This window comes from Brachyhypopomus gauderio, chromosome 9 (genome assembly GCF_052324685.1).
Source record: "Brachyhypopomus gauderio isolate BG-103 chromosome 9, BGAUD_0.2, whole genome shotgun sequence".
Lineage (NCBI taxonomy): Eukaryota > Metazoa > Chordata > Actinopteri > Gymnotiformes > Hypopomidae > Brachyhypopomus > Brachyhypopomus gauderio.
Genome location: NC_135219.1, coordinates 22,588,493 through 22,611,966, shown reverse-complemented (window position 1 = coordinate 22,611,966; position 23,474 = coordinate 22,588,493). Strand labels below are relative to the sequence as shown.

Here is a 23,474-nt window from a genome sequence, read left to right as displayed (position 1 = left end):
GTTAATTTATTTATTCACAGCCACCATATACCCAAAGTGAGATGGATACTCTCAACCAGACAATGCTCCCTCTCATAGTGCTAGGACTATGTTGATATCCTTAACAACTGAGATAAACGCAAATGTAGCATCAGCAGAAGGAAACATCATCTCATCATATTTGGACACCTAAGCAAAGCATATCGCATGCATGGTCAGATTTAATACTGGGATGCTACAGGGCCTTTATTATGTAAACACAGACGTTAGGTTTGTCAGCTTATATTAGGACCAATGCTGTGTTTATGCATTAAAATCCAGAAAGTACAACACTTGAGTAACATTTGCAGGCAGCAACCAAAGAAATCTATCAGTTATGTTGTATCAGTTGGTGTAATCAGTTGGTGTATTTGTATGTATTTTAAATGTTTTATGCTATGTAAAATTCTACATGTTTTTTCTTTATGAGTTGGGCATATATTGTACTTTTTAGCCTCTATACAGCACTTTGGTTGACTCCGTCATAAAAAATGTGCTTTATAAATAAACTTACTTACTAGTTAAACTAATGCATCTGAGACTGAGATACTCCAACTATGTACAACATGATATATGTTCCTACTGACCTCCTCCTTGTCCACTGGCTCCTCATCTGGGTCATGTATGAGGGCGAGGTCCAGGTGGAGGTTCCTGCCAGGCTTCTCCTCCTGCAGGGCTTCCACTGGGGAGGTGGGCGGAGAAGGTCTCATCAGTCCTGACGAGGTCCCTCTCGTGCGTGAAGTGAGCACAGGCAGTTTGGAACACCTGCTGGAGCCAACTTCACCTGCATGGGTGAATAAGGCCATTAGCAGAAATTACCTCACCATAACATTTCTCAGTGCCTTAGTACTACGTTGCATGTTTCTTTATCTGAAAGTGCCACTGAAATATGATTCAAGCAAGATGGACCGAGAACGGCAACTTCTCATATGCATCTTGCTACAATTCATGTAATGGCAGCACAATGAAGTAGTAGCTACTGAATAACTGAAAGCAGGGCATCCGTGAGCCCAGAAGCAGGAAGACATTTATCAGAGCTTCAGTATATGTGTGACCCAGTTTTACAATTTGATTCAATTTAATTATTTTGGCACAATTCAGAATTATTTTAATTCTGATACTGGTAGATACATTAGCCTAGCTCTGCTAATGGCTAGCACATCTCGCCTCTGCTAGACACTGTTCCATTACTGAGTGAAACCATGTCAGATGAAGATCATCAAATTTGAATTTAAGTATTTTGTACATTTGACAAGTGGTGACTATAAATGATCTACGTATATGCACATTTGTTGGTTAAAATTAAATTCATATAGAATATATGACCACAAAATTAGATCTGCTCATCAATTTACCACTGACGTGGGAACAAGTGCAAGACAAGCTTAGTGCAAGACCAACTTAACTTAAGCGGGCACCCAAATAACCAGCCATGCCTCACTGTGTGTGCCTAGCACGTTCTTAGCAACGTAGCCATGCACTCACCAGTACTGTCCCTCCACGGGCCCGGGTCTCTGCGCCGAGGGCTTGTATCTCGCTGCACTCCCGGAAGAGTGGCCAGAGGGTAGGAGGGCAGTAAGAAATACCCGGGGGGGTTCCCAGGTAGCAAGCGGCTGGATTTGGGCAAACCTGCGTGGGAAAGGGCATCCATGCTCATGAGTTTAGCTCCGCTCACTTGACACCTGAGTGAAGTTTCTGACTAACTGATCTCCTTGTTCCCAAATATCGTATTTAGCAATATTTTAACACAAAACAAATGATGCAACATTATAAATTCTACATTTTGTACAGGTATTTCAATGACATATAAAGTAAAGCCAACATCAATAAGTCACCTCTACCAGCATCACTGGGGTTAGCTGCTTCGAAGATGTCTGGGAGCAAGGGTTGAAGATGTCCTCCGCTCCGGTGAAGTCTCCCCACTCTCTCTCTCCTCCACCCTGGAGAGTGGAGCTGGGGAGGCTCCACTGAACCTGGACATGAAACACAGACAGAACTGTAGAGGACACGTTCAATCTTCAGACCAGCATATGAAATTAAGACCTGCAGATCATACTGCATTTTAAATAATAATAGATTATGATAATGGATATTTTGGCATGTGGGATTGGCATTCTGGGGAGTGGGGTGCTGGCACAATCAACTGACTGCAATAAAACATTCAAGTCTAGTCTTGCTTGTAAGCTCACATTGTCCTTGCCAACAGAAGTAGGTACAAAGCACAAACTCCTTATATCACACAGACTGCTGCTGCATACCACTGCTTAACGCTGGCCAGGTGATACCCAATACTTAAAGAAGCCATGTTACATAGATTACAAAGATTAATAGATATATGCTTTGGCAGCAGTCCAGATGAGGTATCAGAAGCCAGCAAAGCAGCATGACAATGTTTTGTTTATATTGTTTGGGGGTGTACTAAAATAGTGATAAATGACATCTGTAATCCATATACATGTATTATCAGTATTATACTATGCTGGTATAACAATGATTCGAAGCATTATAACCTTAGACCAGGGGTCTCCAACACGTCGCTCGCGAGCTACCAGTAGCTCGCCACCCCTTTCCGAATAGCTCGCCAAAGGGCCAATGAATTACATATAAATTTGTAAACCTAATTGGTTCCATCGAGAAATCTACTTAAATTCATGTCCAATCAAAATTCACAGTTGTCCCTCCCCTTCTAACACTAAATGATTATTCGCCAATTATACAACAGTTAGTTCACAATCCGACTGGTTGAGAAGTGTTCTAACCCTGCAGATATGTGTGATAACAGCACGGTATTCTCGTTCTCTGTATCACTCCGCGGACGCGTTGTCAAGTAACGGCATGTACATATATTCACTATAACACACTCTCTCTCGTTTGCTATTGCTCAATTAGCTGTCAATCAAAAAGTTAGGCTGCCGTCAATATTGAATAAACCAGGGGTCACCCACGTCATGAGTCGCCACGTCATGTTTTTGCTACTATTATTATTACACGCAACTTTCGTTCGCCTCGCCACCCCCACCCCCCCCCCCCAAACCAACTTTTTGTTCGATTGATGCGTTCTAATCTGGTAACCCTCCGCAATAATTTGTATCCAAGAAGTAGCTCCCAGTCTCAAAAAGGTTGGAGACCCCTGCCTTAGACTAAACACAACCGCCTAGCAGATAACGAGTGTCACTGTATGTGGGCTGTCAAGGTGCCCACTCTAAAGTGCTCTACTCTACACCAAACATATCACAGCTAAAGTAAAGAATGGAACATGAAATACATTCAGTTTTTTCTCGATGGAATCGGCATGTGCCTGTTTACAGCCTTGATATTCACCATGTGGGATCAGGGAGGAATTGGGTAAATACTGAAATGATCATATGACTCCTATCTTATCCGTGATCAGTGGAACTGATGGAGTTACAACTCTCCCCATGTTACAACCATACCCGGTCTCCCCTATAGGGCTTTCAAAGCAGTTTTTGCTTTTTTAATACTTTTTTTTTTTTTTACTTTTTTTGTTGTAGTTGCTGCAACAAATGGTTTGGATGCCATTTCCAGGAGAGCAAAAGAGTGAGCTCACCTTTGGCAGGCCTGAAGGCACGGAGTGGCTCTCGGCCAGCAGGTTTGGGGAGTGGAGGCAACATTGTGATGGTGGGCGGAGAAGGCCTCATCAGTCCTGACCTGGTCACTCTCATGCGTGAAGTGAGCACAGGCAGTTTAGAACACCTGCTGGAGCCAACTTCACCTGCATGGGCGAATAAGGACATTAGCAGAAATTACCTCACCATAACATTTCTCAGTGCCTTAGTACTACGTTGCATGTTTCTTTATCTGAAAGTGCCACTGAAATATGATTCAAGCAAGATGGACCGAGAACGGCAACTTCTCATATGCATCTTGCTACAATTCATGTAATGGCAGCACAATGAAGTAGTACTGAATAACTGAAAGCAGGGCATCCGTGAGCCCAGAAGCAGGAAGACATTTATCAGAGCTTCAGTATATGTGTGACCCAGTTTTAGTTTAGCTTAGTTATGATTCTTTTAGTTCATTGCATCATGAAATCTTACATTTCAATACAATTTGATTCAATTTAATTTAGTGCTGTTAATTCCAGGTGCCGCGATTAAAAGTCCTCACCAGGATTTTGCTCAAGCTTGCTAGATTTTCTAATTAGCAATTCAGGTAAAATTAGTGGAATCAACACAATCCAGGAAGCCAGAGCAAAATCCTGGTGAGGACTTTTAATCGCGGCACCTGGAATTGACAGCACTAATTTAATTATTTTGGCACAATTCAGAATTATTTTAATTCTGATACTGGTAGATACTGAAGAGCCAAACTACAGTACCTCCTAGCTCTGCTCATGGCTAGCACATCTCGCCTCTGCTAGACACTGCTAGACAGTCCAGATGAGGTATCAGAAACCAGCAAAGCAGCATGACAATGTTTTGTTTAGATTGTTTGGGGGTGTACTAAAATAGTGAAAAATGACATCTGTAATCCATATACATGTATTATCAGTATTATACTATGCTGGTATAACAATGATTCGAAGCATTATCACCTTAGACTAAACACAACCGCCTAGCAGATAAAGAGTGTCACAGTACACCCACACTGTATGTGGGTCGTCAAGGTGCCCACTCTAAAGTGCTCTACTCTACACCAAACATATCACAGGGCTACAGTGCCATGTGAATTCATTACAATGTTGAAGAATATGTGATGTCATATTTTCTGATAAAACTGATGTTTTACTGGTCAGGTCATGTGCAGAAAGCTGATGGTTCTGCACCTCTGCCAGTCCTTACAAACAAATGTAATAAATGTTTTTTTCTACTTCATCATGCATGATTATTTGGTTTGTTGAATACGCATGTAATCTTCAGTGTTACACAGTACCAGTGTGGAGTGGTCCTTCTACAGGGATGTTAACATGGCCGACATCTGAGGGTCCCGCCGTCCTTCTGTGAGGGAAGGGTGCTGGTCCACAGGGATCCGTGTGGATCACTGTCGCTTGGGGGTTGTAGGGCACACCTGAAAATCCCACAGCAGGTAAAGTGAAACCCAGCACGCCTCCCAGTGAGGCTCAAATGCCTTGTAAGTGTTTCCCAATGAACAAGTGATTATAACAAGGGCTATGGTGCCATGTGATGCCATTAGAATGTGGGGAGAATGCTTAAGAATGTGATGTCATGTTAGAAATCTGTTTCTTTTTTAAAAAAAATATTTTTATTTGCTTTTTCCATGGCCACATGGACAATGTTAATACATATATGTAACATGGTGGGATTTATGAAAATTGTGCTGAGTCAAAGAAATCAAAGAAATAACCCATGCTCCATTAATTACATTATCCTGTACACATGAAATAAAGAGCTTGACAGTCATCACTAGAATAAATAAACATGTTATTTTTCTGAACCTTAGAAACCTACTATATAAATGGGTATATTTAACTTTTAATTATTATGAATAAGCCTATGGAAATCCATACTCATAAGAATTAATATACTGTCTTACATAGAAGTATAAAATGATGTACAGTATATGAAAATGTATTTTTCTCACCATGAGTGGTAAAACCTGGTGTGTCTTTGAAGTGGTTCTGTTCCTGTCCAGGCCTTGGCTGGTCAGTTGTCCTGGGGTAAAAACTCATTCTCCACCTGAAAAATAGAAAGAATAGAAAGAGAGAAAGATCTAGAAAAAATAGAAAGATTTGTTAGATTATTTAGGTTTGTAATTCTCAGCAAAATGTCGTGCGACTTGTTTTGAGCTTTTCAGCATCAAAACTGAATCCAAACATTCCACCTTCCCAACCAAACATTCTAAACCAAACGTTCCAAAGTTGAGTATCACGTGATATCACAATTTCCTGTTATTCTAACCAAAACACCAACTCAGCCAGGCTGCTACAATAACCTTTTTTTTTTTTACCTTTATTTACAATAATCGCTTACAAACAAAAACAAGGCACAAGTGGTAATACAAGGAATCAGAGTTAAACAAGTTGAGTAGCATATGTACAAAAAAGTAAATAATAAATAAATAATAACGCTAACGACAGCTAGCGTCGCCACAGCGGGCAGAAATTATCATACAGTTAAGCCCGCCCACTAAGAGGGAAGATATGATTGGTCAATTTTGCTGTCATTTGAAACTGGTTTTGCCCTGATTGGCCTAGGTGCACGCACCACTTCCTCGTTGGTGTCAGGATGGTACCGTATTTCCGGTTGGTATGCGGAAGTGTCGATGTCATGGCCGAGTCTAAATTCACAAGGTGCCTGTTGGAGTTCCCGAAATTTACCGTCAACGATGTGCGTCGTATTGTCAGAGCATCAAGTACAACGACACAGAGTCAACTTGAAAAGGGTTTCAAGTTCTACGTTTCATCCTACCTCTGCAATTTTGAAGGTAAGTGGCCGACGCTAGTTAGCTAGCTAGCCTGAGGTGGCAGTCTAATGAAGTGATGTTGTTTTTAGTAACGAACCAACCTGTCCTAGTACTAGAAATGCCTTTTAAAAACATGTTTGTATTTCTGATGGAAGTATCAGGCAAAAGTAAGGCTAACGAGATAACAGTGAGGGCTCACTGCTACAGATCTATGAAGAAAACAGATACGCCACACCAGCTGAGAGTAGGACTGGTTAAAATGACACGAGTTCTGTTCAGTGTCACGTTCAAAGTTCTGTTGAACAAGTTCAAAAGTGAGTTCAACACAAGTTCAATCTTTTATCCTTGCTCTTACTTCACGTAAGCTGTGATAACCATAGGCATTGGTTTTCAAAGCTTACAATGGTAGCCAAATGCAGAGTAGCTGAGTGGGAATCATTAGCAGTCTATTTTGCCTATAGTAAACAAATGGGAGTTTATTTTACAGTTCGAGCTATTGTTATCTACCTCTATGACTCAAAAGCAGAATATAGTTCACCTCAGCTATTCTTCAAACTGCATTTTCTAAAATCTGTCAATCTGTCTTTCAAATCTTTCATCTTAACTTCTTTATTAACATATGGCTGCAACACTTACACCTATTAACATATTCTGATAACACTCTTCAAGAAGCAGTTGAAGTAAAACCTGCACTGTTCTGTTGTTGGTGGTGGAAACAACAAAATAATATAAATATAAGTAGGCCTGTTTCACTCCTATGTGTAAGCATTTCATCTGGAGTGAAAATGAAGTTTAAATCTAAAATATATTTAGTTTATAGTTGCTCAGTGAACTAGTAGATTGAACCATGCACAACACTGTAGAATAGAAAGACAGTATAGCCAAGTGTTTTAAGAGTGATGCAAAACAGCACAAACGTTACATGAGACAATAGACAAGTGACATTCACCACTACCAACATGATGGGACAGATATTGCGCCTATTGACATTGCTGAAGTCTTCTTTTCAAGATATTAAATATTGCCTCTTGTGTATTTCAGATGACATTACGTGATTCAATGCCAGTTGTGCTCATTAAGAGCAACTGCTCTTGTGTTGCTAGTTGCGGAATCTGCAAACACTTGGTTGCATTGCTTTTCCAGACTGCTCATTATTCTGAATCTGGCATGTCTGTCGATCCCTCCTGTCCTTTCATGCACACAGACAGAACAGAAGTGGCATAAATCACCAACAATGGTTTGTCTTATTTCATTATTTAATGTTAGTTAATGTATCACAGTCACTTTACTAACACCATCTTTTAAATTAATAGGGGGTGAAGCCTGGACCCGTGGATGCCATGGTTGTCCTAAAGCCAAAACCAGGTGCTACTACAGCCAGTGGAGTTAGGTATGTAGTACCAAATTTAATAGGCAGATTACAGTGTGTGGTAAAAAAAATGAATGCTTTTGATCATCTGATAAGACCCTGTTCTCTTCAAGATTTAATTTAGCCTCGTTGTACTTCAGATGACATGTGATATGTGATTCACAATCAGTTGTGCTGGTGAACAGATTACAATGTGTAAAAATAAATGTTATTCACTCTTCTTTTATTTCAGAAGTACACTTTTCAAGGGCTACAGCGGTGAGCTCCCACACCCGGCCACCCTCAATCATGGACCAGTCTACGCTGGAATCAAAGCAGATTCTCTTCCACTCATCTGCACAATGAACATCTCGCCTGACAAGCCACTTGTGGACTCCATCTTTGGGAAGGTACAAGTTGGCAGTGTACTGTCCTATCAACAACCACCACCTCCATCTGACAGTGTTGTCATACATGAGGATGCACCCCCATTCCCGAGTCTGCCACTAGAATGTTACCATCTAAGCCCACCTGAATATTCATTTGTGCCAACACACCAAGAACAGCTACACCTAAGCTCACTTTCTGTGACCTTGTCACAATCACACCTTATTGAGGAGGCAACAAGATCCCAAAGTGCTACACCTGAGTGGCATTCACTTAGGAGAGAAAGAGTGACTGCCTCACATTTCAGAGAGGTGAGCCACGTTAGAGGTCCAGGTGCTGCAGAAAGCCTGGCAGAAAGGATAATCCGAGGGACACGACAAACAGCACATATGAAGAGAGGACTTGAAATGGAAACAGGGGCCTTAAAGGACTATGCAGTTCTGAAAAACTTGAACTTGACCAAGTGTGGGCTAGTGATTCATCCAGATGCATCTTGGCTGGGTGCATCACCTGATGGACTTGTGTATGACACACTTGAGCGTCCATCATTTGGGCTTGTTGAAATTAAGTGCCCAAATGCACAAAGCTATGTAGACTGCAAATTCCTCAAAGTGGCACAAGGCCTACACAAATTGAAGGAGAGCCATTGTTATTATTGGCAAATCCAGTTCCAGTTATTGATTACTGGTATGCAGTGGTGTGATTTAGTTATCTGTGCCCATGATGATATCTTTGTGCAGCGAGTTTAGAGAGATAGCAGTGTATTAGAAGAGGTGAAAAGGAGGTGTGACATGTTTTTCTTTAACACTTACATGCCAAAATACCTCTCTATGACCAAGCAATGGAAAATCATAATGAAGACATGAACTCATGAACAATTAAAACAATTTCAATTTATTCTGTCAATTGTATTACTATTGTATTCATTAAATTTTTTTACAAATACAGTAAAAGTTAAGAAATACATAATGTATTGTGTTGTGTCAATTTTACATATAAAAGTGAAAGCATTTTATACAATTAATCATATTGCACTGTACCTTAACATTGCAGCCAATATTTACAGACTAGCATGACCTAAAGCAGGGGTCGGCAACCTTTTTGACTCGGAGCCACAAAAGCAAAATAATTGGAAATTTATTTCAGTGATGATGACATGTCACTCAAGCAAAGCGAAAGTAAATACCGGACATTTGTAAAATTCCACCCGAACATTTTTTAAAGTCTCAAAAATAATATACGTTAATTAAATACTCATTAATTCTATTCAAAAGCTGAGCTGCATCACAGGGATAAAGAGCTGCATGCGGCTCCGGAGCCGCGGGTTGCCGACCCGTGACCTTAAAGGGATCATTTTAAGGTTAGAGAAAAAAAAAATAAAATAAATCACCATAATTCACATTACATCATCTGTCTAATTCTGGATTGACACGGGTGAATAATGTATTTGCTTATATTTTTCTAATTGTTTAGATGTCGATTGTCAAACTGTAAGTGGATTAAATAAAATTGGATAAATTATATTATATATATTTATGTTTTAAGAATATTTTTAGGCCCTCTGAGAGTATATGTATATATATATATATACATACGGTCTCTGGTCTCAACACAGCTCCCTGTCAAATACTGCCCACTAGTGGGACAGTGATGTAGTACAAGTGACAAACTATAAAAAAAAAAAACATACATTGCATAAAATTATACACATAATCACCATTAATAGGTTAAAAGCAGGAATGCTTAGATGTATAATAATTTATAGCTATAGTAAATTATATATGCTGTTTCAGTGTGCCTAAAAATACACCAATCAAAGAAGTGTGTGGATTATAGTTCTACTGTAAATTAAACATAGAAGTTATTTTTGTTGTATAGTCAAAGTCAAATTTATTTATATAGCTTTCACAACACATGTCCCAAAGCAGCTTTACAATCGTATGGGTCCAGATCCCTAATGAGCAAGCCAAGGCGACAGTGGCAAGGAAAAACTCCCTATGGTGGTGGGGATTAGGAAGAAACCTTGGGAGGACCAAGACTCAAAAGGGAACCCATCCTCCATTGGGTGGCCCGTTAGCACAAGTCCGTGGTGCGCAGGCTGGTTCTACAGATAATGTTTAAAGAGAGGTTTAAGGAAATCTCTCTTATTATTTGAGTGTTTGGAGTTGATTTAAGTGCTTTAGCTAATATTACTGTCATTTAATTACCCTCGCATAAGACCCAAAAACAAACACAAAAAGCAAGAACAAATGTTCAATTTAACCCACAAGCACTTAGTGTTGTGCTGAAGTCCTCCCTGAGGCCGGTCTGCAAAACCACACCCACTCAAAGGGGGCGTCAGTTCTGGCTGGGCTGGCTGGGACTGGAAGGCTCAGGTGGTAGTGCGTTGTGACCTGCTCTCGGGCAGGTAGAGGACCATCTCTAGAGACACCAGCACATTGAATTCAAAGGCGATCTGCTCCATCCTGCTAATGTGGAAGCTCTCCTCCAGCTCCTGCAAAGAGCAGAGACAGTGAGGGGCGGAGTTAGTGAAGGACCTGGAGCGCTCATTCTGATTGGCTGAGCTTCATGGGAACATGTGTTTGGAATTCAGTGAACAGAGCTCCAGAGCATGATTATACTTAGATATTATTGAAGCCATTTAATGAGAAACCTAACAATATCTCGCAGCAAACCGCTTCTTTGTGTATATTAAATTAATTCCGATATTAGCATTGTATACATCATAATAATAATAATACATTTTATTTAAAAGCGCCTTTCACAACACTCAAGGACACTTTACAAGAAATAAATAAAACAAAGACTGACTTTTAGTCATTACTTGGGTAGCACACATATTCTGAATGAGCAATTTTAATCTAGATTAATTTCAAGATTTCAGTGAGTTTAATCTAGATTTTAAAAAATTAATCTATGCCCACCCCTAATACTTATTAATTCTGCTGGTTTACCATTATGTAATTATATCTGGAAATATAAATATAATTTCTATTAACTGGTTTGCCACAACCACCTGAAATGACTTTCTGATCTCTGACCTTAACCAGAGTTCAGCAGGACTTCTTGGCAACACTGTCCATCACGTCAGCCATGGCAGTGCAGGAAATGACCTACCGCCCACTTCCTGGGGTCCAGCACTGATGATGAGTCTGAGCAAGAGCCAATCAGAGCTGGCCTCACAGGGGAGGGGATGAAGATGCGGATGACCAGCAGATAATCACCACGTCACCCCCCCTCCCCTCACACACACACACACACACCGCACGTCGCCACCGCGCACACACACACCGCAACATACCTGTCAAGTTTTGTATTTAAAAATACGGGACATTTCACGTATATGACGTCATCGCCTAATTTGCATAATCGGTTATTTACATATAGCTGCAATCGAGGCTGTAGGAGAGACGAAAACATCTTTGGAGTGGCAAAAAGTGAAGAATAAACACCCCAATTATGTTTTGAACTACAAATGAATAAAAAAATTCAATTTTCTAGTGGTATTTCTAGATACAAACGGGGACATCTCCTGGGCATATTTCTGTGCCTTTAGCCCGCGTTCGTGCTTGGCAGATTGTTCGTGCTGACGGACATCGTTCCTTCCCCCATGAGAGGCACTAAAATCACAGCTACATATCTTACAGAATGAGTAGCTATGCCCCTTCATGCTCCTCTTTAGGAAAGTAAATTCCCTGTCCCATTCGTCAAGGTACTTACACGTACGCTTAGCTTTTTTGGCAGGACTGCCTTCTCTCGTTAAATCCATGTCTGATTTGTTGTTCCAGGTTTGCTCCCACTGTCAACACTAAACCCGCGAGTTTTCAATTTTTTATTTTTTTTAAATAAAAAAAAATATATATATATATATGCCACGTATTGCTGTGTGAAAACAATCCTACATTACTTCCAAGGTGGCATACTTGAGATGTTTTGGAATTATAATTGGGGTTCACACACGTAGTGTGGGGAAACCTATTTTTGCAATTTAGGGTTCACACACATCTCAGGACTGTCACACTGTGCAGTTTTGAAACATTTGGCCACTAGGTGGCACTATTTGTGAATCATGCATAACTTTTCCAAATCTTTGCTTAGGAAAATGAAACTTGATTCTTTTGATTCCTTGCAGTCCACCTGACAACTTTGCAATTACAAGTCCTATTAAAAAAGGCGTAGTTTTGTCACATTCATCAATTGTTTGAAAATAGCACTTTTCTAACTAGTCCTAGGAATTTGATCCAATGATGGCAAGAGTGGCATGGGCATAATCTGTAGACACTGTAGGTAAACTATTTTTAAAAATTGTTGGATTTTTTTTTATTTTCAGGTGGGTCCATTTTCCCATTATATCATTGAGGCCATATATGACCTATATTGCTATAATTCATATAAACATGTTGATCAACTCCCAATTTCAAAGCCTTTTATAGACTGAGGTCCTTCAGGTATGCCAAGTTTGGTTCAAATTGGCCTATCGCTACATTGTCCAAAAACCTAAGAAATCATAAAAACTCATGCTGCAATCCTGTTATGCAGAATACAGACAAATAAAGGGTCTTGTATGAGTCAGATCAATGAGATAAATAACTTTGCAATTAGATCTCATAACAAAAGGTGCACTGCTTGACCAGAAATGAACCTTTTATTTCACTAAAATGTCTTATTTCATTACTGTAATATCAGTATGGTATTACATGGGCTCCATTTACTGGCCAAATACTGGAACTGACTGAATAGTACATACATAAGACCCCATACACACACACACACACTGCTGATCTCAGCATGTGATTTAGTTCTTTGATCTGACTCAATTTCCCAATACACATTTTGATCGTTTTGGGCCTTTAGTGCCTCAATTGAATCTTTTTGTGCACACATTAATTTATTTATGGCCCCATTAAGGCCAGAATGCCTATTTGTGTGTGAACCCGCCAATCGCCGGCTATGTTTCAAATATTATGTTTGTCAATTTCACATTATTTCAACCTTTCACTAATCAAATCTCAAACATATGGTCCTGTAGATGAGGAGACTTCATCACCAGTAAAGAGGGGTCGCGTGGAGACACACGGGCGGCTGACAGAGACTGCAAAAGACGGCACAGTGTGGCATGAAGAACAGATCGGAAGACATGATGGAGTGCATCCAAGCCCAAGTAAATGCAATACCACGAATGGAGAGCCAACTGCGTTTGCCCTACGGAAAGAATCGAGTCGCTTACAGAGTTTCCTCTGTTTCGTTTCTATTGAAATGCTTCGGATCATACAGGGGTGGACTGTCCAGCATGCACGCCAGACACAGCAAGAAAACTGGTTCATGTCCCTCGCTGAGCTAAAGGCGTTCATTGCAATCCTCATCCTGCGAGGTGTTGTGCGCCTTCCAGCGGTGCATGACTCATGGTCTACAACACTGGGAGTGCCCTTAATCACCAAGATTATGTCGCGAAACCGCTTCCAGGACATCATGCAGCACCTTCACTTTGACGACAAGTACACACGCAGTGAACGAGCTGCAACTGACCGGTTTGCTGCAATCTCTAATGTTTGGGGGTCTTTCGCTGCCAATTGCATCACTTGTTACAACCCAGGAAGGCATATCACCATAGATGAGCAACTTTTTCCAACTAAGACCCGTTGCTCTTTTCTTCAGTACATTGCAACAAAACCCGACAAGTTTGGGATAAAGTTCTGGGTGGCATGTGACCTGAAATCCAAGTATGTATGCAACATCATCCCATATCTTGGCAAAGACTCCAGTCGTCCCGTGGGGGAAAGACTATCGGAAAATGTGGTGATGAAGCTTATGGAACCATTTATGGACCAAGGAAGAACTGTTACCACAGACAATTTTTTCACCTCACTGTCACTAGCAAGGCAGTTGCTGGGCCGGAAGACCACCCTCCTTGGCACAGTAAACAAGATTCGTCGTGAGCTTCCAGACTCTGTCAAAAAGAATTTGGGCCGTGAGGAATTTAGTACACAGGTGTTTTCAACCTCTGGTGCCACGCTGACCGTTTACGCGCCCAGACGGAAAAAGACTGTCTGCATCCTCAGTAGCATGCACAGTACGGTGGAGATTGGAGACACCCGAAAAAAAAAGCCAAACACAATCACAGACTACAACAGCCTAAAATGTGGTGTGGATGTCATGGACCAGATGGTGCGAAAGTACAGTGTACGTTCAGGAACACGGCGTTGGCCAGTCGCTGTGTTTTATAACATGATTGACATTTCATGCCTGAATGCACATGTGCTTTTTCAAGCATGCACTGGGGTAAAAGAGAGACGGTCCGAGTTCTTGGTGAAGCTTGCAACAGAACTTGCACAGTCTCATATGGAAGCCAAGGAGGTGTCCAAGGTAGAGTTTCAGCAGCAACAACCCACACCTGACACAGGGAAAAGGGCATTGTGCCAGGTTAAGTGTGGCTGCAAGAGTAACCGTGCCACTAAGCGTTGTGGTTTTTGTAAAAGGTTCACATGTGGCAAATGCAGAAAGGAGATTATGTGGCAGTGCCAGGTGTGTTTAGACAATTTGTAAGTGTGCTGAGTCTATTGGGTTTTCATACCAGTCTGACAACAAGCAATGTAGCTCGCTACTGCACAATGACTGTATGTACATAAACTTCTTAGCAGTTTATATTTCTGTTTCGTTTACATTTCCATTTATGAATACTTATCATAATGTTGCATGCTTATTTTATCCTTTATTACTATTTCGTTGTACAGAGCAACACGTTTCTTTACTGTGCATATACCAATAAAGTTTCTCGTGATGTTTTGCACTGGGCTCCAAAAGTACATTGTGACAAAAGTGCGTCTCTACTAATGACATGGCAGAGACTGAGGGGATTATTAATATTTCAGGGCGAACCCTTTCGGTATTCCGGCGAGGGCATCCTTAACCGGTGATGAACGTCATTTAGGCCTACCTAATCTTTTCAAATTCAGAGTTTGTCATATGCACAGAGGGAACAGGTTTCCTTAGATACAATGAAAAATTTACTTTGCTCCTCGCTAAGAATGCCAAATATGTCATTAACAAATATCTAAGTATATACAAGCACATATCTTAATCAAGAAATACACACTAAATAAATAATTCATTTTGAAATGAGCTTTAATTTCCTTATAAACTACAATCAACGATTGAGTACCCATGTGCAGTTAACAGGATTTGACCCTACCTTATTTCTTGACGACACATGCATGGTGGTCTCTGGTTACAGAATTCAGTGGTCACAGATGTCTAACACGGGAAACAAGCATAAGACCAATTCAGAATAAAAGGCCATGACTGTTAATCTAAGACAATTGTTTTCTCTTTCAGGGGACATCGTCCATGCATCCTGGGGATGAGGTACGTGATTGACTAAGTCTTGAATCTGGAGTCTGAAGGTTTCCTCCTGTGATGATTTTGCACTGGGCTCTGAATGTCTGTGGCGAGAAAAGTGCACCTCTACTCTTGACATGGTGGAGTCTGATGGGGGGGGGGGGGGGAGGATGTTAAAGAAACTGATTCAATAGCTTTATCACCGTACTTTGTAAATATACAGGCGGGACTAATTTTGTCTTGAATTTTGTTTCAGGTGGTGTGCTCTTGACTCCCATGGCTGAGGCTCTGTGAAGAAATTCTGTAGTGTCATTATTAGGGCTGGGTATCGATTCAAATTTCAAGAATCGATCCGATTCCCATTCTGAAGATTAAGAATCGATTTATTTCGATTTAATCCGATTTAATCGATTCGATCCAATTCGGGGTTTAGTGTTATTAAAAATGTATTTATTTGAGCTGTTTCCTGACTATGTACAGAAGCAACATGTTAAAACTAGTCATCAATATTAATCAGCAAATAGTTACTGGTAGTTGGTAGTTACTGATGGCTGGAAGACTGGTGAAAAGGGTAATCATAAATCTACCTTCAAGAAAGGTAATCCAGGACAATAAACAGAGGACATCTTTGAGGTGTCTATATCTGCAACAGTGGACTCCTACTGGGACACTAACCAGTGCATTATTATTATGATTGAAATAATTAAGAAGTCACCCAAAAGCTGTTGCTACCAAATGCATTTTTATTTTAAAAGTGCTCACACTTAATAAACTGAAAGTATAAAATGTAAACGTGTATTTTTCTTTAAAGTAAGAATATAATAACAGAACTGTCACGTTACGGTCCCCGACCCCTCCCTGTTGGGCGTGTGTTAACGTTGTCTGCGTCTACTCGTCTGCGTATCTCCGTGGGTGCGGGTGCGTCTTGTGATAATCCTCACCTGTGACTCGTCTCGTCATCACGTGGGGTTTATGTGGTTTGTCTATTTAATGTGTGTTCGCGCAGCGTCCTGTGCTCGTTGTTTGAGTCACACATGTTCTATGTAAACGTGTTTTATGTGCGCTGTCTGCGCTTCGGTAAATGTAATAAACGTAACGATTTGGAAAGTGCAAAGGATTCTGTCTCGTCCATCGCCTTGCGCCCAACATTACAAGAGCATTTTAACTTTTTTAAACTGTAAAAACACTGGGTAAACTGTCAGTGACATGGACTAAATGTAAATAGTCACTGACACTGGATAAACTGTCCTTCTGTTTTTAGATTGCCGATTTGACTATCGTCGTTACCGTCACTGTCCGTCGCCATGTTGTTTTACAGTTAGTTAGACCGAGCACGCCTGCGTGAATTCAGTGACGAGGCGGGGGTAAAAGTTCACTAAAAAATCGATCTTTGGACGTACGAATCGATAATCAGATCATCATATGCGAATCGATTCTGAATCGGAAAATCGATTTTTTCAACACAGGCCTAGTCATTATCCTGGTCTACAGTCATGGCCAAAAGTTTTGAGAATGACACAAATATTATATTTTCACATGATCTGCTGCCCTCTGGTTTTTATAGGTGTTTGTCAATTGTTTTTAGCACATACAGAAATATAATTGCAATCATATGAGTAACAAGCTTTTATTGACAGTTAGAATGAGTTAAGTTAATACTGTGCCATTACACTTATTAGCTATACACAGTGCTTACTTTGAAAATCAAACGATGCCAGAACGCAAACAGCGGCATGAGACAAGGGGTCAGAGGCCAACAATGTCACCGGATCGCAAAACAAAATTACAATGTCACCGGATCACAAAACGCTTAGGCACACAAATGTTAAAATAACAAGCCAATTTGTATATATAAATTACTTTTAAATTATTTACATGTGTTTTATAAGTGTTTAAGTGCAGAAGTGCATACAGATTTCTTCATAACTTATAATTAGTAGGCTTGAAAGTTACTGGATCAAGGCAGACAGTTCCCAGAACGCACCCTTCAAAATGAGAGTTCCTGGATCCTGTTCCGGCAGGATCCGGCTCAAATTAAGCCCTGGCTATAGAATACAAAAGTAATTTTGTGAGTCGTAGCTTTTTCATTTTTTAAGACTCCTCATTGAAAAGTCACATTACACATACCAAACAACAAAAAGACTATAGATCCTTGTTCCTTGTGCATGTGATAAATTACATTCTGCACAGTTACCTCAGGATATGTCAACAGAAAATAACAATCATAGAACAATATATATCTATAGTCACCATGACAACAGTTATCATGATAAGTGTTAGTATTTCAAAATGCAAAAAGAGCAGAGCTCCTAGGCATGTTAAACCTGATGTGATTCGCTAAAATCTGTGCTCCTTATTTAAAAGGACTTCTGAGTTTAAGGATTTAGCTTTCTGCTAATTCAAAATGTTAAAAACGTTTGACTTTCTTCCTCTCTCTTTCATTTAAAGTGCAGGCACAGTAAGAAATACACAAACATCTCCATCTTCAAGTAGAATCCATGTTGGGCTTTATTTTGGTCTGGAGGTCTGGCTTGCAGCTCTCAGTTGATCGGGAGGTTCTTCACAAACTCTCTTAGGCTCTTGCGGATATTGGAAGGTTGGGAAGCAGCACAGTCCAGCAGCGCCGGACCCATGTGGGCATGAAGGGCTTGGCATAGGTGGACAGTGGCCCCTCTCACGCTTCCACCCCTCCCGTGGACCGTACCACTGTTGCTGGAGGTCCCCAGGAGGTACCAGAGCAGAGGAAGCACCTTCTGCTCAACCAGTTGTGGCTTGCAGGAGTAGAGTTCCCTAACCAGCTCTATAAAAAGAACATTTAAAAGGAACAAAGATAAATAAATCAACCCTGGACAGCACTGGGTTATTACAGAAGCATTTTTTTAACCTAGAAAGATTTAATTCAACTAAAGTGACAGTATTTGGTAACTATGGTAACTCTCTGGAATGATTATTATCAATATTATAAATATTATTAATTAATATAGGAATTAAAGTATTTCTGGTAAATCTTTTATCTTTTTTTTATCTCTGGCATCTCTTAGCATATCAGTGGAATTACTTTCTGAAAGAATTGTTTTTTGATAAATGTATTTGAATTTGTAGAATATTTCTGTATACACAACCACAAAAGATTAGACACTGTATATTGAACAAAAGAGCCTAAGCACATCCACTGTAAACTCCATTATTTAACTATCTGCTGTCAGATAATGCAAGATCTCCTGTCAGTCTTACAGAAATATTTTTTCTTTATATTGGACTGTGCCTTAATATGAAAGGAGATTTTCATTTGATCTGCACCACAAACATCTAGCCAAAGAGCAAGAACATTCTTTTACTGATTTGTGTGAACCTTTTTCCCAACCTAGCAACCTTTCATCAAAAGATACAAAGGTAAAACAGAACACAATCATTGTTGTTGTTGTTTTTCTAAAGCCCAGTGGCATGTGTCCTTCAAGATGTTTTGTAAAGAGAGAAAAGAACCCACCAAGGTTATTGATGAGAGCTTGAATGGCAACTGTTGTTGTTATCAGTTGTTGCCATGTAGATGGCGTTATTCTTGGAGTTGAGGTGATTGTCCACTATAGCTGGGACTAAGATGTAGACCACTTGGACCAGGTTGTCTCTGAGCAGTGTGATTATCTTCTGTAAGGCCTCCAAGGCATAGAGGTTAACCTTGCAGTCGTGCTTTGAAAGCATCAAATACCTGTAGCAGAGGAAGAGAGGTATAGAGCAAGCCGCCCATGCATTCATCAGGCACTCACCATATCAGTGCCGTTAAGCCCTGGAGCTGATTTGATAACCCTAACCCTAACCCTAACCCTAACCCTTTCATTTCAACCGACTGATTTTTTCATAAGTCATTCACTTGGATTCTTTGGTTTAATGCAATTTCAAGGATACGCTTGGGTGAAATCTTCACATACATTGTAAAACAAGCTCACACTAACAATGGACACGACTGCCCTCCACTAATAGTTGAGTATATAAAACTATATAATAAAAATAGTATATAAAATAGTAATAGTTAAAACTGATTGTTGTAATATTTTCTACTCTGAAGCATCTGAGCTTTTGACATTTCTTCAGATGTGCCAGCATTTAATGTTCTCCAACGTATGACCCCCCATACAGATCACTTCTGAAAGCTCCTGAAAACATAAAAAATGTGTTCCTTGTTGCTACAGGCTAAAATATAAGAAACTTTAAACAACTTCCATAAAACATTTGAATTAGTATACCACATTGTATTGTAATACACAATACATCACTAACCCCTAAACATGCAGAAAGAACAAAAAGTAAAAACATGTTTTTACCTTTTAGCAAAGTATGATATTAACTTTTGTTTCACATATGTATCAAATACATCTAAGTACATTACAAATACGTGCTTTCATGATGTGTGTGTGTGTGCGCGCGCGCGCGTGTGTGTGTGTGTATATGTATATATATATATATATATATATATATATATATATATATATATATATATATATATATATATATATATACAGTCATACCTCTGTCAAATTTTGACTTAAATTTACTTTTATTTAACCAGAAATTATATTTTTGACTGGAAATCTCCCAGGAGATAATACGATGATGTACAAGAAGCATCATTGTGGGGGAAAAAAATTCTCAGCTTTTATTCACATTTGAACAAAAAGTAGCATGTCCAAAATTATTCAGACCCTTCTCAATAATTAATAGAAAAGCCTTTATTTACAGCAATCAAACGCTTCCTGTAATTGCTGACCAGCTTTTTGCATGTCTCCACTGGTATTTTTGTCCATTCATCTTTAGTGATGAGCTCCAACTCTTTGAGGTTGGAGGGTCTCCTTGCCATCACCCTGATCTTTAGCTCCCTCCACAGATTTGTTGGTATGGGAGGAGTGAGGTAGTTACAGGCTGCAGTGTGCCTGTAATCAGGCATGTGATAAGGGCACCATGGGGTCCTTGCAGCAATAGCGTGGCTAAGCTAAGCAGCACAACGGGACGACAGGGTTGGAGCGTGAGCTCGACTTTACGGAGTGTTCGCTGTTGTAAGGTACGGTGCATTTTTACTCATGTATTCTGCTTTTAAATGTGAGACTAGTGTCCAGTACTAAGTGTTTAGTCCTGCTCTTATATCGAGGGAGAGGCCCAGACGAGGCGCCTCCTGGTGCAGTACTATTGTGGGAGCAGAACTGAGCCATTAGTAGTTTTGACGGGGTTAAAGCAGGTATGTTTCACTTGTATACGGAGTTTTATGGGTTGGGGATTTAGTTAAGCTACATAACTGGAGTGCAACCTTTAGCTTTGCTCTCTAACCACCTGTGCCTTTTAGTTTGCTTAGCTAGCCCCTGTAGCTTCTTGGCCTTAGGCGCTAACCACCTACAGCTTCTATCTTTGGCTGGTATATAATGCTTAGTTATTGCTGCTGCTCCTTTATAAGTTTAGTTTAGACTTGATAAAGACGAGGTTTGGTTCAGAGCGCCGATTTTGGATTAAGAAAATGTTAATGTTGTGGATATTACAACTTGTGTTTGTTTCCCATCATTTTTGTCCCATGAGCCTGATATCATGTTAACCCTTTGAGTTGGTATGTTTTGATAGCTTGCCAACCTTGATGATGATGTTTGCTTCATCTCCTGTCCGTTTATGTGTCCTAAACATGACGGGTAAACAAAAAAAAGTATCGTTTCAACAACGTACAGACAGCAGGTCCAACCACCACTGCTGTGTGCCATTCTGCACAGCATCGACAAGGTGTAATTCCTACCTGAGCTTCCACACCTTTCCAAAGGACTCAGAACTGCAGAAACAATGGGTGGTTAAGATCAGGAGAGATCATTTTATCGTCACGAGTACTTCCCGAGTGTGTTTGCGACATTTTATCGCTGCTGATCTGCTCGAACCTCCCACTCCTGCTGGACGACGACGACTGCGACCTGGAGCTTTTCCTGTGCTATTTCAATGGAATAACTATACTATTCCAACTCCATGATCTGGAGTATGGGAAAGAACAGAGCGTCCACCCAACACTGATCTAACAGAGATGCAGACTGACCATGATGATGATGACCCCTTACCGTGTCATGAACATGACTACTGCGTCAGTAATGAGCCTGCTGCGCTTGATCTCTCCCTCAATGAAAATGAAGAGCTACGCGAGGAGATATCAAGGCTCCGAAAACAAATCGAAGACTTAACTGTCCGCAGCAAGTTCTGTTTGGAGCGGTTTTCTGCCTCTGATGACGACATACGATTCTTTACCAGGTAAATACAAAATATGGCAGGACACAGTATACGGATGGGCCTTCTCTGGTGTCTGAAATACATTGTGAATGAAATAGCGATTATATAACTTTATATATAACTTTTATATTCCACAGATTTGCAAACCATGCCCACCTGATGGGCTTTTGGAAGCAAATAGAGCCAGCCACCCACATCATCATACGGGTTACAAGCGCACGGACTGTTGAAGACTGATCAGGTCCCTCACTCTGCCAGTACAACGGTAAATGTTTTCCTGTTGTCCATACAAAGCATGTTATGTCATCATTTTCAAATTAATCTTTACATCAAAAGAAGTTTTGATAGTCATAATGTAATATGACAATAGGATAATGTATTTTTTCCCCAGGTTCTTCAAGCAATTGATGAGATTTTTCTCTTCATGTACTACCCGTCATTGGGACTGATGCAAAAGGATTTGGCCCATAGATTTAGAATCCATCGGTCAACTGTTAGTCGTATTAACACCTGGGCCAACTTCCTTTATACTGTATTGGGAGCTGTTTGTTTGGTTAGATGTGGACACTGTGAAAACTCACCTCCCAGATGTGTTTCAGGACTACGCTGACACTCAAATAATTTTAGATTCCACAGAACTGAGATGTCAAACTCCAAATTCCCTTCTCCTTCAGAGTGAAGTGTTTTCCACTTATAAATCACACTGTACATTCAAATGGTTGCTTGGGATAGCCCCTCATGGCGCAGTGACCTTTGTGTCTTCTCTTTATCAAGGTGCTATCAGTGATAAAGAGATCTTAAAGCAGTCTGGCATTGTGGCCCTCCTTGACCCATCTATGGCCATCATGGTGGACAAGGGTTTCCTTGTTGAAGACTGCGTTCCATGCAAAGTCCACATACCCACGTTTCTGTCAAAGAGAGCTCAACTGTCTAGGTCAGAGATCAGAACGTCACAGTCCATTGCAAGACTGAGAGTCCATGTTGAGCGTGTGATTCGCAGAGTCAAAGAACATAAAATATTCAGCACAGTGATCCCCCTTTCAATCACAGGGAGCATAAACCAAATTTTTACTGTTGCCTGTCTTTTGGTGAATTATCAAAATGGCCCCTTGGTAAAAGCCTGGGCCAACAATGGCTAATCTCAATCCAGAATTAGACAGATGATGTAATGTGAATTACGGCGATTTATTTATTTTTTTCTCTAACCTTAAAATGATCCCTTTAAGGTCAGGGGTCGGCAACCCGCGGCTCCGGAGCCGCATGCAGCTCTTTGATCCCTCTGATGCGGCTCAGCTTTTGAATAAAATTAATGAGTATTTAATTACCGTATATTATTTTTGAGACTTAAAAAAATGTTCGGGTGGAATTTCACAAATGTCCGGTATTTAGTTTCGGTTCGCTTGAGTGACATGTCATCGTCACTGAAATAAATTTCCAATTATTTTTGCTTTTGTGGCTCCGAGTCAAAAAGGTTGCCGACCCCTGCTTTAGGTCATGCTAGTCTGTAAATATTGGCTGCAATGTTAAGGTACAGTGCAATATGATTAATTGTATAAAATGCTTTCCCTTTTATATGTAAAATTGACAACACAATACAACATTATGTATTTCTTAACTTTTACTGTATTTGTAAAAAATGAAACAAATACAATAGTAATACAATTGACAGAATAAATTGAAATTGTTTTAATTGTTCATGAGTTCATGTCTTCATTATGATTTTCTATTGCTTGGGCATAGAGAGGTATTTTGGCATGTA

At 40.2% G+C, this 23,474-nt stretch overlaps 1 protein-coding gene, 1 long non-coding RNA gene and 1 other non-coding gene across 5 annotated transcripts; all 3 read left to right on the top strand.

Annotated features, from left to right (window-relative positions):
• The first annotated feature begins 4,453 nt into the window (after positions 1-4,453).
• Positions 4,454-9,234, top strand: LOC143522561 (uncharacterized). Of its 3 annotated transcripts, none has more exons than XM_077016266.1 (5): positions 4,454-5,064; positions 6,194-6,423; positions 7,546-7,639; positions 7,716-7,792; positions 8,004-9,234. In XM_077016266.1, exons 3-5 carry the CDS (start codon positions 7,637-7,639, stop codon positions 8,884-8,886), a joined length of 963 nt encoding a protein of 320 aa, XP_076872381.1. In that variant the 5' UTR covers positions 4,454-5,064; positions 6,194-6,423; positions 7,546-7,636; the 3' UTR covers positions 8,887-9,234. The 3 variants fall into 3 exon arrangements, with proteins under 3 accessions (XP_076872381.1, XP_076872382.1, XP_076872380.1); XM_077016267.1 differs by lacking the exon at positions 7,546-7,639 and adding an exon at positions 6,558-6,716; XM_077016265.1 differs by lacking the exon at positions 7,546-7,639.
• A 6,305-nt stretch (positions 9,235-15,539) lies between these two features.
• Positions 15,540-15,630, top strand: LOC143523697 (small nucleolar RNA SNORD88). The gene has a single exon (XR_013133443.1). It is a non-coding gene; the product is annotated as a small nucleolar RNA SNORD88 (small nucleolar RNA).
• A 4,734-nt stretch (positions 15,631-20,364) lies between these two features.
• Positions 20,365-23,410, top strand: LOC143523495 (uncharacterized). Its single transcript, XR_013133367.1, has 3 exons — positions 20,365-21,736; positions 21,853-21,980; positions 22,107-23,410. It is a non-coding gene; the product is annotated as an uncharacterized LOC143523495 (long non-coding RNA).
• The last annotated feature ends 64 nt before the right edge of the window (positions 23,411-23,474 follow it).

What these genes read in the sequence shown, in the direction of transcription:
- LOC143522561 (XM_077016265.1), top strand. Translation starts at nt 6,262, where the DNA reads ATGTCATGGCCGAGTCTAAATTCACAAGGTGCCTGTTGGAGTTCCCGA. An exon ending in CTACCTCTGCAATTTTGAAG is followed by an intron (nt 6,424 to 7,715) that starts GTAAGTGGCCGA and finishes TTAAATTAATAG; the next exon opens with GGGGTGAAGCCTGGACCCGT. An exon ending in ACTACAGCCAGTGGAGTTAG is followed by an intron (nt 7,793 to 8,003) that starts GTATGTAGTACC and finishes CTTTTATTTCAG; the next exon opens with AAGTACACTTTTCAAGGGCT.